Raw genomic sequence first — 15,794 nt, 5'->3', positions numbered from 1 at the left:
GAACGCAGGAGTGGTGAATACGCACCACCCAGTGACTGCGCTGCATTGACATGGAGGCCGAAAAGGTTGTGTCCTCGCACTCACAGCTGCTGTACACCAAGCCCACCCTGGAAAGCGTCTTCAAGGTCTTCTTGAGTCTTGACACGGAATGCTGGAACTTCCTCTGCAGTCTGGGGGGCATGAGTTCTCGAAGGTTATCTTGTGCAACAACGCCATCTATGGCTATTCGTTGTTCTGTGCTGTGCTGTGCTGTGCACCAGACCAGACAAGCCTCCAGACTGGCCCACTGGGCTGTCCTAGGGACCCACCAAGAGGAAATGTGGCTACTGCAAGTGTGCATATAAACCAGCGAAGGAAGGAGAATTAAGCTGTCTCTAAGGTTCACTCAGCTTCCTTTGTCCAAACACTAATAACTAAAAGAAGTGAACTCTCATATCGTTCCAGGTCCACTGAGATCTTTCTCAACAGATTGTCAACCGCAGATTCTACCCTCAACAGTGAATGTTACCACAGTGGGGTGATTTTGGGGGTATCATCGTCATGGAGTCTTCCAATCAATTCAGTATCCCGTTATCCAAATGAACAGAAGAATATCTCAGTAAGTGAAAGAATGCAAGTTAAAATTACCTCGTACCCTAAATTCTTATTTATTAGTGTCCATAAAAAGGAAAAGGGTAAGATTAAAAACAGGTGGCGATGTGGGGATCAGCAATGAATCCTATACAACTAAAATTAAAGTTGACATGGCCACTCAGGGCACATGGCTTTCATCAGGGCCTATTGTTAATTAGATTACCTTACAGGAAGAGATCTGAGAGGCAGGTGCTACACGCCCCCCACCAGTTTCCCCAGCATCTGCGTGAAGGACAGGTTACAAGAGGCCAGTCTGGTGGTTGCACAGCGCCAGGCACTGCCCTCATCCTGCAAATCAATCTGGAGCCTATGGTGCACTGCACCGTGGCCCACCTCTAGCGCCACCAGCTCAGAAGCCCCCAAAGTCCAGCTGTCCCGAACAGTGCAGCTGTTTTCCTCGTGCAGGCTGATCATTGCTTCAAACACAAGTAGTGAGCAAGTCAAACAACATGTGAATGGATGGGGTTGCAGCTCGGGCCAGATATTTTTTTCTACAGCTGGACCCATCTGAACATTTTTGTATGTAAAGCAATTTGTTTTCTTTATGTCTATAGGAGAGGGCGTAGGGTGAGACGGCCAGAGCAAACAATAAGGAATCGAGTGTGACATTCAGTCTTGCTTCAGGATCCCAGGTCAGTGCTAGTTGTTGCATCGTCCATACATGTCCCTGGTATCGTCCCTGGATCTTAGGAGGGTCCTTTTTAAACACTGGAGGATGCTGCCTTCACCTTTCAGGGGCCATATCACATTAAATGGGTTGATAGAGACCTGACTAGAGAGGCCCCATCAAGGTTTGCAGGAGTACACAGACTTTGGTGCTATGTATTGGTGTTGAACTGAAATGGGTCACAGTCTACTTTGTGATGCTCCCTCTAATGTGGAATTGTGAAGCAAATGCCTCAAAGCGTTGCTTGGTCCAGCATCTTCAGCTAATGGCAAATTTCTTATGCAGATATGGCAACAATATTTTTGTGTTTATTTGATACTAAAGCGTATTTGTTATCTGAACTATGTATGCAGCGCTTTTTTAATTTAAAAGTATAGCAGTATTTTCTTTTCTGTTAAAAAAATAAAACTTGGTGACCTGAGATTACGTGTAGATGAGTGCCTGTAAGACTAGACTAACAAATTGGTACTGAGAAGTGTACCTTTAGGAAATGTAGTTTTAAAATCTAATCCATGTTTTAAGTTGAGCCTGAAGTATAATGCTACAATGGAGTGCCCCATACGTTAAGAATCAATGTGGGGTCTTCTGGCCACTATACCTTTCATGTGAAGAATGCCTTGTTTGATAAAAATGTATTCACAGCACCACGTTTGTGTTGGCTTGCATCCAGCTAAATTGACAAACTTTGAATATTAAGTCAAACTTATTTCTCAGTTCTTTGTTCAAGTTTATGTGCCCAAATGTCATTGGATGTGTGAAACTTCATTTATGAGTTATATGAATTTTAAAGCAATGTAGAAATCTAACAATGCACATGAAACTTTGATTATTTTAACTTGTTTGGATGCAAATAAATATACTTGAACACCAATTTAAAAAAACGTGCTTTTTAAAAAGAAGATCACTGCCACCAAAGTCACAGGAATAGGAATTTTAAACCTGGCCTCTTGAAAACACAAAGGACAAAGTGCTCTAAGACAGACACTCAACATCAATGAGACGGTCCTATCATGGAGGATTGACTATTTTAAGGTCATGGAGGCTTCTTGAAGCCATGGATGCGTGACCCAACATCATGGAGAATCCCTCAACATCAAATGTGAACACAATGTTGAAATTTGGTGTTTTAGTGCTCATCTTTAACATCAAAGACCACTTTGACATTGACAGCATCTGGCCACTGCATCTCAGCCTAATGCATGTATTCTATTCTATCTAAGACTGCCTGGGATCATGACTTTCCTAGACATGAGCAAGGAGTGTGGCGGCAGTGGAGAGGTTACTGTAAGAATCTGACAGACTATCAATGGTTTCAGGTGATGGGCCAATCCTTTGGTAAACTGGACCACAAATCAGTTAAAATGTATGTCACAATCCAGCAATTACCTTATCTCCATTTTTATAGCTGAGAAACATGCAAAACTCCCACTTTTTAAGCCTAGAAACTGCGCAAACTGAAGAAATAAAGGGGAATGCCTAAATCTCCACACTGAATTTTCCCTCTGAAAGAATCATGTCAATGTTGTGGTTTCATGGTCACAGAGGAAAAGAGAAAAAAGTGACACTTACCTGAAAATGGATGAATAGATCAAATGTTAGAAAGAGTTAAATAACGTGTAAAATCTTTAAAACAAGGAAAAGGCAGAGTCTTATGTTCTGTAATCTTTGTTCACAGGTTAATTTTCATTACAGAGCATGGTGGGACTAAATAGAAACTGCAAGTGTTTTTTCTTTGCTAGGCTGCATGTTGAGGAAAACATTTTCCTTTAAATGTTCAATTTTAAAATTAGGAAAAGGAAAACAAAGCTGAGCGGCAATGATTTGTTTACCTTTTTAAGTTGTATATGCATTTGATTTGTGAAAGGTAAAAGCTATAAAGCAAATGTTGCCTCCTCATGCTCTTTTCAGAGTCTTTTTAATCATTTTTAAGGGTGTTCTGGGATTCCTCATGCGGAAACATTCCATTATTCATGAATTTAAAGAGAATAAATCACCACATGCATTACTGAATGAATTGTTAAGTACCAATACTGTATTCAATTCACCAGTTCATGTTTACTTGCAAACCATCTTGAAAAAAGACTAACTCACCACATGCTTTACTTTCTTCCTTTGGGGATGTAATCTGAAAAATCAAACACAATATAAACACATTTTTGAAAAGTGCAAGAGAACCATTTAACCTTGCTTTCAGATTCAACCAGAAGAGTGATCAATCCAACAACATGCTAAATCAAAAATTTGAAAACAATTTCTCAGTTGATATCGGTGTAAATTGCACACACTATTTTGAGTTAGAAAACAACAAATGTTTTGGAAAAGTCCTAATAGGAGATTTATGAAGCACTTTCTTATTTTTGCAAGAGCCTCCCAATATAAAATCCTTCGAAATATAATTTTCATGCTTATCACTATTTTCAAAACAGGAATGTATTTTTTTGTCTTTCTGGATACATTTCCACAAATTTAGTAAGATGACATGAAAATATAGAAAGCCCTTTATGGTAATGAAAATGTAAAAACCCTGAGGAAGTGACCAGTGGCTACGCCAATAGGACTGGTGTTGCCCAACAGTCTTTGGCTTTGTCAATGCTTGCTTTGTGGTGGTTTTGTCAAAGCTTTATTGTTGGCGGACCCTCATCAATCAATCAACAAAACAAAATGGTTCCTAAGAAACAACATTTTTCTTTGTCACCAAGCAGACATTGCCACAGGGTACCTGGCACGTAAGGTAACTACTTTGAGTGAAGAGGTGCTCTTTGTAAAAGGCGCTTGCCGTCACTCACACTGACGTTAGTCAATATCTAAAGGTCTGACTCACTGCTGAATACTGTAGTAGACAGAAGAAACATGTGAATGATCATGACAGAGCGATAGATAAAGAGGGCTGGCTGAAATATCTTGTAAGTAAATAGGTTTTACATCTAGTTTTAGAAAAATAAAAAGGTCTTAGATAACACCAGAAATATAAATAAATAACAAATAGAAAGAAATGCAAATAGTGTAGAATCGCATTACAGAATAAATAAATACTACCACAACAAACAGAAATTGAACAGTTCTACATAAGAACATAGTTGGAAGCTTCCTTTATGGTTTACTGCCAGGTTAGCACATTAGTCATGTAGTCATCAAATCAAGATGGATTTCTAAGTTGGTGGAGATGACTTTTTCAGGCTGTCAGTCCCTTCACCATATTGCTCACAATGATGCTCAAGGACTGATGCTCTGCTCCACAGTAAGTGTAGGAAGTTGGCTCTGTATGTGCTATTTCAAAGTAAGGAATAGCATGCACAGAGTCCAAGGGTTCCCCTTAGAGGTAAAATAGTGGTAAAAATAGATAATACTAATGCTCTATTTTGTGGTAGTGTGGTCGAGCAGTAGGCTTATCCAAGGAGTAGTGTTAAGCATTTGTTGTACATACACATAGACAATAAATGAGGTACACACACTCAGAGACAAATCCAGCCAATAGGTTTTTATATAGAAAAATATCTTTTCTTAGTTTATTTTACGAACCACAGGTTCAAATTCTACATGTAATATCTCATTCGAAAGGTATTGCAGGTAAGTACTTTAGGAACTTCAAATCATCAAAATTGCATGTATACTTTTCAAGTTATTGACAAATAGCTGTTTTAAAAGTGGACACTTAGTGCAATTTTCACAGTTCCTAGGGGAGGTAAGTTTTGATTAGTTTTACCAGGCAAGTAAGACACTTACAGGGTTCAGTTCTTGGTCCAAGGTAGCCCACCGTTGGGGGTTCAGAGCAACCCCAAAGTCACCACACCAGCAGCTCAGGGCCGGTCAGGTGCAGAGTTCAAAGTGGTGCCCAAAACACATAGGCTAGAATGGAGAGAAGGGGGTGCCCCGGTTCCGGTCTGTTTGCAGGTAAGTACCCGCGTCTTCGGAGGGCAGACCAGGGGGGTTTTGTAGGGCACCGGGGGGGACACGAGTCCACACAGAAATTTCACCCTCAGCGGCGCGGGGGCGGCCGGGTGCAGTGTAGAAACAAGCGTCGGGTTCGCAATGTTAGTCTACGAGAGATCTCGGGATCTCTTCAGCGCTGCAGGCAGGCAAGGGGGGGGTTCCTCGGGGAAACCTCCACTTGGGCAAGGGAGAGGGACTCCTGGGGGTCACTTCTCCAGTGAAAGTCCGGTCCTTCAGGTCCTGGGGGCTGCGGGTGCAGGGTCTCTCCCAGGCGTCGGGACTTTAGGTTCAAAGAGTCGCGGTCAGGGGAAGCCTCGGGATTCCCTCTGCAGGCGGCGCTGTGGGGGCTCAGGGGGGACAGGTTTTGGTACTCACAGAATCAGAGTAGTCCTGGGGTCCCTCCTGAGGTGTCGGATCGCCACCAGCCGAGTCGGGGTCGCCGGGTGCAGTGTTGCAAGTCTCACGCTTCTTGCGGGGAGCTTGCAGGGTTCTTTAAAGTTGCTGGAAACAAAGTTGCAGCTTTTCTTGGAGCAGGTCCGCTGTCCTCGGGAGTTTCTTGTCTTTTCGAAGCAGGGGCAGTCCTCAGAGGATGTCGAGGTCGCTGGTCCCTTCGGAAAGCGTCGCTGGAGCAGGATCTTTGGAAGGCAGGAGACAGGCCGGTGAGTTTCTGGAGCCAAGGCAGTTGTCGTCTTCTGGTCTTCCGCTGCAGGGGTTTTCAGCTGGGCAGTCCTTCTTCTTGTTGCAGGAATCTAATTTTCTAGGGTTCAGGGTAGCCCTTAAATACTAAATTTAAGGGCGTGTTTAGGTCTGGGGGGTTAGTAGCCAATGGCTACTAGCCCTGAGGGTGGGTACACCCTCTTTGTGCCTCCTCCCAAGGGGAGGGGGTCACAATCCTAACCCTATTGGGGGAATCCTCCATCTGCAAGATGGAGGATTTCTAAAAGTTAGAGTCACCTCAGCTCAGGACACCTTAGGGGCTGTCCTGACTGGCCAGTGACTCCTCCTTGTTATTCTCATTATTTTCTCCGGCCTTGCCGCCAAAAGTGGGGCCTGGCCGGAGGGGGCGGGCAACTCCACTAGCTGGAGTGTCCTGCTGGGTTGGCACAAAGGAGGTGAGCCTTTGAGGCTCACCGCCAGGTGTGACAATTCCTGCCTGGGAGAGGTGTTAGCATCTCCACCCAGTGCAGGCTTTGTTACTGGCCTCAGAGTGACAAAGGCACTCTCCCCATGGGGCCAGCAACATGTCTCGGTTTGTGGCAGGCTGCTAAAACTAGTCAGCCTACACAGATAGTCGGTTAAGTTTCAGGGGGCACCTCTAAGGTGCCCTCTGTGGTGTATTTTACAATAAAATGTACACTGGCATCAGTGTGCATTTATTGTGCTGAGAAGTTTGATACCAAACTTCCCAGTTTTCAGTGTAGCCATTATGGTGCTGTGGAGTTCGTGTTTGACAGACTCCCAGACCATATACTCTTATGGCTACCCTGCACTTACAATGTCTAAGGTTTTGTTTAGACACTGTAGGGGTACCATGCTCATGCACTGGTACCCTCACCTATGGTATAGTGCACCCTGCCTTAGGGCTGTAAGGCCTGCTAGAGGGGTGTCTTACCTATACTGCATAGGCAGTGAGAGGCTGGCATGGCACCCTGAGGGGAGTGCCATGTCGACTTACTCGTTTTGTCCTCACTAGCACACACAAGCTGGTAAGCAGTGTGTCTGTGCTGAGTGAGAGGTCTCCAGGGTGGCATAAGACATGCTGCAGCCCTTAGAGACCTTCCTTGGCATCAGGGCCCTTGGTACTAGAAGTACCAGTTACAAGGGACTTATCTGGATGCCAGGGTCTGCCAATTGTGGATACAAAAGTACAGGTTAGGGAAAGAACACTGGTGCTGGGGCCTGGTTAGCAGGCCTCAGCACACTTTCAATTGTAAACATAGCATCAGCAAAGGCAAAAAGTCAGGGGGCAACCATGCCAAGGAGGCATTTCCTTACACAACCCCCCCCCAAACGAAAGAGGATGAGACTAACCTTTCCCAAGAGAGTCTTCATTTTCTAAGTGGAAGAACCTGGAAAGGCCATCTGCATTGGCGTGGGCAGTCCCAGGTCTGTGTTCCACTATAAAGTCCATTCCCTGTAGGGAGATGGACCACCTCAACAGTTTAGGATTTTCACCTTTCATTTGCATCAGCCATTTGAGAGGTCTGTGGTCAGTTTGAACTAGGAAGTGAGTCCCAAAGAGGTATGGTCTCAGCTTCTTCAGGGACCAAACCACAGCAAAGGCCTCCCTCTCAATGGCACTCCAACGCTGCTCCCTGGGGAGTAACCTCCTGCTAATGAAAGCAACAGGCTGGTCAAGGCCATCATCGTTTGTTTGGGACAAAACTGCCCCTATCCCATGTTCAGAGGCATCAGTCTGCACAATGAACTGCTTAGAATAATCTGGAGCTTTGAGAACTGGTGCTGAGCACATTGCCTGTTTCAGGGTGTCAAAGGCCTGTTGGCAGTCCACAGTCCAGTTCACTTTCTTGGGCATTTTCTTGGAGGTGAGCTCAGTGAGGGCTGTCACAATGGATCCATATCCCTTCACAAACCTCCTGTAGTACCCAGTCAAGCCAAGGAATGCCCTGACTTGAGTCTGGGTTTTTGGAGCTACCCAGTCCAGAATAGTCTGGATCTTGGGTTGGAGTGGCTGAACTTGGCCTCCACCTACAAGGTGTCCCAAGTAAACCACAGTTCCCTGCCCTATCTGGCATTTGGATGCCTTGATAGAGAGGCCTGCAGATTGCAGAGCCTTCAAAACCTTCCTCAGGTGGACCAGGTGATCCTGCCAGGTGGAGCTAAAGACAGCAATATCATCAAGATAAGCTGTGCTAAAGGACTCCAAGCCAGCAAGGACTTGATTCACCAACCTTTGGAAGGTGGCAGGGGCATTCTTTAAACCAAAGGGCATAACAGTAAACTGATAATGCCCATCAGGTGTGGAGAATGCTGTCTTTTCTTTTGCTCCAGGTGCCATTTTTATTTGCCAGTACCCTGCTGTCAAGTCAAAGGTACTTAGGAATTTGGCAGCACCTAATTTATCAATGAGCTCATCAGCTCTTGGAATTGGATGAGCATCTGTCTTGGTGACAGAATTGAGCCCTCTGTAGTCCACACAAAACCTCATCTCTTTCTTTCCATCTGTGGTGTGAGGTTTGGGGACTAAGACCACTGGGCTAGCCCAGGGGCTGTCAGAGCGCTCAATGACTCCCAATTCCAGCATCTTGTGGACTTCCACCTTGATGCTTTCCTTAACATGGTCAGATTGTCTAAAGATTTTGTTCTTGACAGGCATGCTGTCTCCTGTGTCCACATCATGGGTACACAGGTGTGTCTGACCAGGGGTTAAGGAGAAGAGTTCAGGAAACTGTTGTAGGACTCTCCTACAATCAGCTTGCTGTTGGCCAGAGAGGGTGTCTGAGTAGATCACTCCATCTACTGTACCATCCTTTGGGTCTGATGACAGAAGATCAGGGAGAGGTTCACTCTCGGCCTCCTGATCCTCATCTGTTACCATCAACAGATTGACATCAGCCCTGTCGTGGAAGAGCTTAAGGCGGTTTACATGGATCACCCTTTTGGGGCTCCTGCTTGTGCCCAGGTCCACCAAGTAGGTGACCTGACTCTTCCTCTCTAGTACTGGGTAAGGGCCACTCCATTTGTCCTGGAGTGCCCTGGGAGCCACAGGCTCCAGAACCCAGACCTTCTGCCCTGGTTGGAACTCAACCAGTGCAGCCTTTTGGTCATACCAAAACTTCTGGAGCTGTTGGCTGGCCTCAAGGTTTTTGGTTGCCTTTTCCATGTACTCTGCCATTCTAGAGCGAAGGCCAAGTACATAGTCCACTATGTCCTGTTTAGGCTCATGGAGAGGTCTCTCCCAGCCTTCTTTAACAAGGGCAAGTGGTCCCCTTACAGGATGACCAAACAGAAGTTCAAAGGGTGAGAACCCTACTCCCTTCTGTGGTACCTCCCTGTAAGCGAAAAGCAGACATGGCAGGAGGACATCCCATCTCCTTTTGAGTTTTTCTGGGAGCCCCATGATCATGCCCTTTAATGTCTTGTTGAATCTCTCAACCAAGCCATTAGTTTGTGGATGGTATGGTGTAGTGAATTTATAAGTCACTCCACACTCATTCCACATGTGCTTTAGGTATGCTGACATGAAGTTGGTACCTCGGTCAGACACCACCTCCTTAGGGAAACCCACTCTGGTAAAGATACCAATGAGGGCCTTGGCTACTGCAGGGGCAGTAGTTGACCTAAGGGGAATAGCTTCAGGATACCTGGTAGCATGATCCACTACTACCAGGATATACATATTTCCTGAGGCTGTGGGAGGTTCCAGTGGACCAACTATGTCCACACCCACTCTTTCAAAGGGCACCCCCACCACTGGAAGTGGAATGAGGGGGGCCTTTGGATGCCCACCTGTCTTACCACTGGCTTGACAGGTGGGGCAGGAGAGGCAAAACTCCTTAACCATGCTGGACATATTGGGCCAGTAGAAGTGGTTGACTAACCTCTCCCACGTCTTGGTTTGTCCCAAATGTCCAGCAAGGGGAATGTCATGGGCCAATGTTAGGATGAACTCTCTGAACAGCTGAGGCACTACCACTCTCCTAGTGGCACCAGGTTTGGGGTCTCTGGCCTCAGTGTACAGGAGCCCATCTTCCCAATAGACCCTATGTGTTCCATTTTTCTTGCCTTTGGACTCTTCAGCAGCTTGCTGCCTAAGGCCTTCAAGAGAGGGACAGGTTTCTTGTCCCTTACACAGCTCTTCCCTTGAGGGTCCCCCTGGGCCTAAGAGCTCAACCTGATAAGGTTCAAGTTCCAAAGGCTCAGTTCCCTCAGAGGGCAGAACTTCTTCCTGAGAAGAGAGGTTCCCTTTCTTTTGCTGTGTTGCAGTTGGTTTCCCAACTGACTTTCCTGTTCTCTTGGTAGGCTGGGCCATTTTTCCAGACTCCAGCTCTACTTTTTCACCCTGTGCCTTGCACTGTGCTCTCGTTTTCACACACACCAGTTCAGGGATACCCAGCATTGCTGCATGGGTTTTTAGTTCTACCTCAGCCCATGCTGAGGACTCCAGGTCATTTCCAAGCAGACAGTCCACTGGGATATTTGAGGAGACCACCACCTGTTTCAGGCCATTGACCCCTCCCCATTCTAAAGTAACCATTGCCATGGGATGTACTTTTCTCTGATTGTCAGCGTTGGTGACTGTGTAAGTTTTTCCAGTCAGGTATTGGCCAGGGGAAACCAGTTTCTCTGTCACCATGGTGACACTGGCACCTGTATCCCTCAGGCCCTCTATCCTAGTCCCATTAATTAAGAGTTGCTGTCTGTATTTTTGCATGTTAGGCGGCCAGACAGCTAGTGTGGCTAAATCCACCCCACCCTCAGAAACTAGAGTAGCTTCAGTGTGGACCCTGATTTGCTCTGGGCACACTGTTGATCCCACTTGGAGACTAGCCATACCAGTGTTACCTGGATGGGAGTTTGGAGTGGAACCTTTCTTGGGACAGGCCTTGTCTCCAGTTTGGTGTCCATGCTGTTTACAGCTATGACACCAGGCCTTTTTGGGATCAAAGTTTTTACCCTTGTACCCATTGTTTTGTGAAGAGGCTCTGGGCCCACCCTCCTGTGCAGGTTTTTGGGGGCCTGTAGAAGACTCTTTACTATTTTTAGTTTTGGTTGTCTCATCACCCTTCTGCTGGGGAGTCTTTGTGACCCCTTTCTTTTGGTCACCCCCTGTTGAAGTTTTGGACACCCTTGTCTTGACCCAATGGTCCGCCTTCTTTCCCAATTCTTGGGGAGAAATTGGTCCTAGGTCTACCAGATGCTGATGCAGTTTATCATTGAAACAATTACTTAACAGGTGTTCTTTCACAAATAAATTGTACAGCCCATCATAATTACTTACACCACTGCCTTGAATCCAACCATCTAGTGTTTTCACTGAGTAGTCAACAAAGTCAACCCAGGTCTGGCTCGAGGATTTTTGAGCCCCCCTGAACCTAATCCTGTACTCCTCAGTGGAGAATCCAAAGCCCTCAATCAGGGTACCCTTCATGAGGTCATAAGATTCTGCATCTTGTCCAGAGAGTGTGAGGAGTCTATCCCTACACTTTCCTGTGAACATTTCCCAAAGGAGAGCACCCCAGTGAGATCTGTTCACTTTTCTGGTTACACAAGCCCTCTCAAAAGCTGTGAACCATTTGGTGATGTCATCACCATCTTCATATTTAGTTACAATCCCTTTGGGGATTTTCAACATGTCAGGAGAATCTCTGACCCTATTTATGTTGCTGCCACCATTGATGGGTCCTAGGCCCATCTCTTGTCTTTCCCTCTCTATGGCTAGGATCTGTCTTTCCAAAGCCAATCTTTTGGCCATCCTGGCTAACTGGATGTCCTCTTCACTGGAGTTATCCTCAGTGATTTCAGAGTTGTTGGTCCCTCCTGTGAGGGAACCAGCATCTCTGACTATTATTTGTGGAGTCAGGGCTTGAGAAGCCCTGCTCTCCCTAAGTAGGACTGGAGGGGGGGAATTTCCCTCCAAGTCACTATCTTCATCCTCTGAGTTGCCATCCTCAGAGGGGTTGGCCTTTTCAAACTCTGCCAAAAGCTCCTGGAGCTGTACTTTGGTAGGTTTGGGGCCCATTGCTATTTTCTTTAGTTTACAGAGTGACCTTAGCTCTCTCATCTGTAGATGGAGGTAAGGTGTGGTGTCGAGTTCCACCACATTCACATCTGTGCTAGACATTATGCTTCTAAAAGTTGGAATACTTTTTAAGAAACTAAAACTGGTTCTAGAATCTAATTCAAACTTTTACAAACTTTTAAACTCTAAAAGAAATGCTAAACAGGATCTAACACAAGGCCCTAGCAGGTCTTCTAAGAATTTAGAAAACTTTTCAAATTGCAAAAATCAATTTCTAATGACAATTTTGGAATTTGTCGTGTGATCAGGTATTGGCTGAGTAGTCCAGCAAATGCAAAGTCTTGTACCCCACCGCTGATCCACCAATGTAGGAAGTTGGCTCTGTATGTGCTATTTCAAAGTAAGGAATAGCATGCACAGAGTCCAAGGGTTCCCCTTAGAGGTAAAATAGTGGTAAAAATAGATAATACTAATGCTCTATTTTGTGGTAGTGTGGTCGAGCAGTAGGCTTATCCAAGGAGTAGTGTTAAGCATTTGTTGTACATACACATAGACAATAAATGAGGTACACACACTCAGAGACAAATCCAGCCAATAGGTTTTTATATAGAAAAATATCTTTTCTTAGTTTATTTTACGAACCACAGGTTCAAATTCTACATGTAATATCTCATTCGAAAGGTATTGCAGGTAAGTACTTTAGGAACTTCAAATCATCAAAATTGCATGTATACTTTTCAAGTTATTGACAAATAGCTGTTTTAAAAGTGGACACTTAGTGCAATTTTCACAGTTCCTAGGGGAGGTAAGTTTTGATTAGTTTTACCAGGCAAGTAAGACACTTACAGGGTTCAGTTCTTGGTCCAAGGTAGCCCACCGTTGGGGGTTCAGAGCAACCCCAAAGTCACCACACCAGCAGCTCAGGGCCGGTCAGGTGCAGAGTTCAAAGTGGTGCCCAAAACACATAGGCTAGAATGGAGAGAAGGGGGTGCCCCGGTTCCGGTCTGTTTGCAGGTAAGTACCCGCGTCTTCGGAGGGCAGACCAGGGGGGTTTTGTAGGGCACCGGGGGGGACACGAGTCCACACAGAAATTTCACCCTCAGCGGCGCGGGGGCGGCCGGGTGCAGTGTAGAAACAAGCGTCGGGTTCGCAATGTTAGTCTACGAGAGATCTCGGGATCTCTTCAGCGCTGCAGGCAGGCAAGGGGGGGGTTCCTCGGGGAAACCTCCACTTGGGCAAGGGAGAGGGACTCCTGGGGGTCACTTCTCCAGTGAAAGTCCGGTCCTTCAGGTCCTGGGGGCTGCGGGTGCAGGGTCTCTCCCAGGCGTCGGGACTTTAGGTTCAAAGAGTCGCGGTCAGGGGAAGCCTCGGGATTCCCTCTGCAGGCGGCGCTGTGGGGGCTCAGGGGGGACAGGTTTTGGTACTCACAGAATCAGAGTAGTCCTGGGGTCCCTCCTGAGGTGTCGGATCGCCACCAGCCGAGTCGGGGTCGCCGGGTGCAGTGTTGCAAGTCTCACGCTTCTTGCGGGGAGCTTGCAGGGTTCTTTAAAGTTGCTGGAAACAAAGTTGCAGCTTTTCTTGGAGCAGGTCCGCTGTCCTCGGGAGTTTCTTGTCTTTTCGAAGCAGGGGCAGTCCTCAGAGGATGTCGAGGTCGCTGGTCCCTTCGGAAAGCGTCGCTGGAGCAGGATCTTTGGAAGGCAGGAGACAGGCCGGTGAGTTTCTGGAGCCAAGGCAGTTGTCGTCTTCTGGTCTTCCGCTGCAGGGGTTTTCAGCTGGGCAGTCCTTCTTCTTGTTGCAGGAATCTAATTTTCTAGGGTTCAGGGTAGCCCTTAAATACTAAATTTAAGGGCGTGTTTAGGTCTGGGGGGTTAGTAGCCAATGGCTACTAGCCCTGAGGGTGGGTACACCCTCTTTGTGCCTCCTCCCAAGGGGAGGGGGTCACAATCCTAACCCTATTGGGGGAATCCTCCATCTGCAAGATGGAGGATTTCTAAAAGTTAGAGTCACCTCAGCTCAGGACACCTTAGGGGCTGTCCTGACTGGCCAGTGACTCCTCCTTGTTATTCTCATTATTTTCTCCGGCCTTGCCGCCAAAAGTGGGGCCTGGCCGGAGGGGGCGGGCAACTCCACTAGCTGGAGTGTCCTGCTGGGTTGGCACAAAGGAGGTGAGCCTTTGAGGCTCACCGCCAGGTGTGACAATTCCTGCCTGGGAGAGGTGTTAGCATCTCCACCCAGTGCAGGCTTTGTTACTGGCCTCAGAGTGACAAAGGCACTCTCCCCATGGGGCCAGCAACATGTCTCGGTTTGTGGCAGGCTGCTAAAACTAGTCAGCCTACACAGATAGTCGGTTAAGTTTCAGGGGGCACCTCTAAGGTGCCCTCTGTGGTGTATTTTACAATAAAATGTACACTGGCATCAGTGTGCATTTATTGTGCTGAGAAGTTTGATACCAAACTTCCCAGTTTTCAGTGTAGCCATTATGGTGCTGTGGAGTTCGTGTTTGACAGACTCCCAGACCATATACTCTTATGGCTACCCTGCACTTACAATGTCTAAGGTTTTGTTTAGACACTGTAGGGGTACCATGCTCATGCACTGGTACCCTCACCTATGGTATAGTGCACCCTGCCTTAGGGCTGTAAGGCCTGCTAGAGGGGTGTCTTACCTATACTGCATAGGCAGTGAGAGGCTGGCATGGCACCCTGAGGGGAGTGCCATGTCGACTTACTCGTTTTGTCCTCACTAGCACACACAAGCTGGTAAGCAGTGTGTCTGTGCTGAGTGAGAGGTCTCCAGGGTGGCATAAGACATGCTGCAGCCCTTAGAGACCTTCCTTGGCATCAGGGCCCTTGGTACTAGAAGTACCAGTTACAAGGGACTTATCTGGATGCCAGGGTCTGCCAATTGTGGATACAAAAGTACAGGTTAGGGAAAGAACACTGGTGCTGGGGCCTGGTTAGCAGGCCTCAGCACACTTTCAATTGTAAACATAGCATCAGCAAAGGCAAAAAGTCAGGGGGCAACCATGCCAAGGAGGCATTTCCTTACAGTAAGGTAATGAGTTCCTTTATTCATAACCTTTAGACGATCTCTTGCACCAAAGGCCCCTACCATTAATGTTGAATGTATTTCTACATTAAATGCCCAGAGCTGCTACTCAATTATTGGTTTATCAGCAGAGATTCAGTGAATTCTGTCTATTATCCCACTAATTAATGGGTGCCCCACTCACCACCATTGTCAATGAACCAGGAACACAATTGTTCCACCTTCCTTGGAAAAAGGTCTCTTCAACAGTTGCTGTCAACCTCCCCATGGAAACAGGGGAGACTTCCACATTTTCCGGGACAGGCCGTTCTGTCGAGAGGTGGCAATTTACAAAATGTCAGAGATGACCAGAGGTTTTGCAGTTGTCAAAAGTCCTACAGCTCATTCAGTCTTGAAGGAGCATTTTACCTCCAGTTACTGGCCAAATGTTGGGGCTGTCTGGCCAGAGTTCATACTACAATCTGATCGAGCTGGCTCAGTGGTGATGTATATTGACCCTTTGTCCTGAGAGCTCCTGTGAGATGACCACAACACAAGAAACTGGGGAGTTGGATTATGCTCAGATCGTGAAAATCTCTCCACAAAGTACATTAATATTAGAATTTGGAGGTAGGGACAGGAAAATATGTAGGTACAGGCTGGGATGTACAAGACTAGTCACCAGCCTAGCATAAAGACAACCATCATGTTGTGTATCCACCAGTCTCCCTTTCCTCTTCACCCCTCACACACCATTTTCCTCTGCTACACCACCTCCCTCTCTGAGGAAGAGAGGGATGAGGCAGTAGGCAGTCTTCACATATGGACAGAGTT

At 46.7% G+C, this 15,794-nt stretch overlaps 1 protein-coding gene across 3 annotated transcripts in view; it reads right to left on the bottom strand.

The window, feature by feature from the left end:
• Window positions 1-15,794, bottom strand: part of CCNK (cyclin K) — a 357,987-nt gene that overhangs the window by 68,327 nt on the left and 273,866 nt on the right. For all 3 annotated transcript variants that reach the window (XM_069208291.1, XM_069208290.1, XM_069208289.1), the window contains one exon: window positions 3,392-3,425. In XM_069208291.1, the coding sequence (XP_069064392.1) occupies window positions 3,392-3,425 (34 nt within the window). The remainder of the gene's footprint in view (window positions 1-3,391; window positions 3,426-15,794) is intronic.

This window comes from Pleurodeles waltl, chromosome 9 (assembly GCF_031143425.1).
Source record: "Pleurodeles waltl isolate 20211129_DDA chromosome 9, aPleWal1.hap1.20221129, whole genome shotgun sequence".
In the NCBI taxonomy this organism is placed as follows: domain Eukaryota; kingdom Metazoa; phylum Chordata; class Amphibia; order Caudata; family Salamandridae; genus Pleurodeles; species Pleurodeles waltl.
Note: the sequence above shows the minus strand (reverse complement) of the source record. Positions and strands in the feature narration are given on the sequence as shown.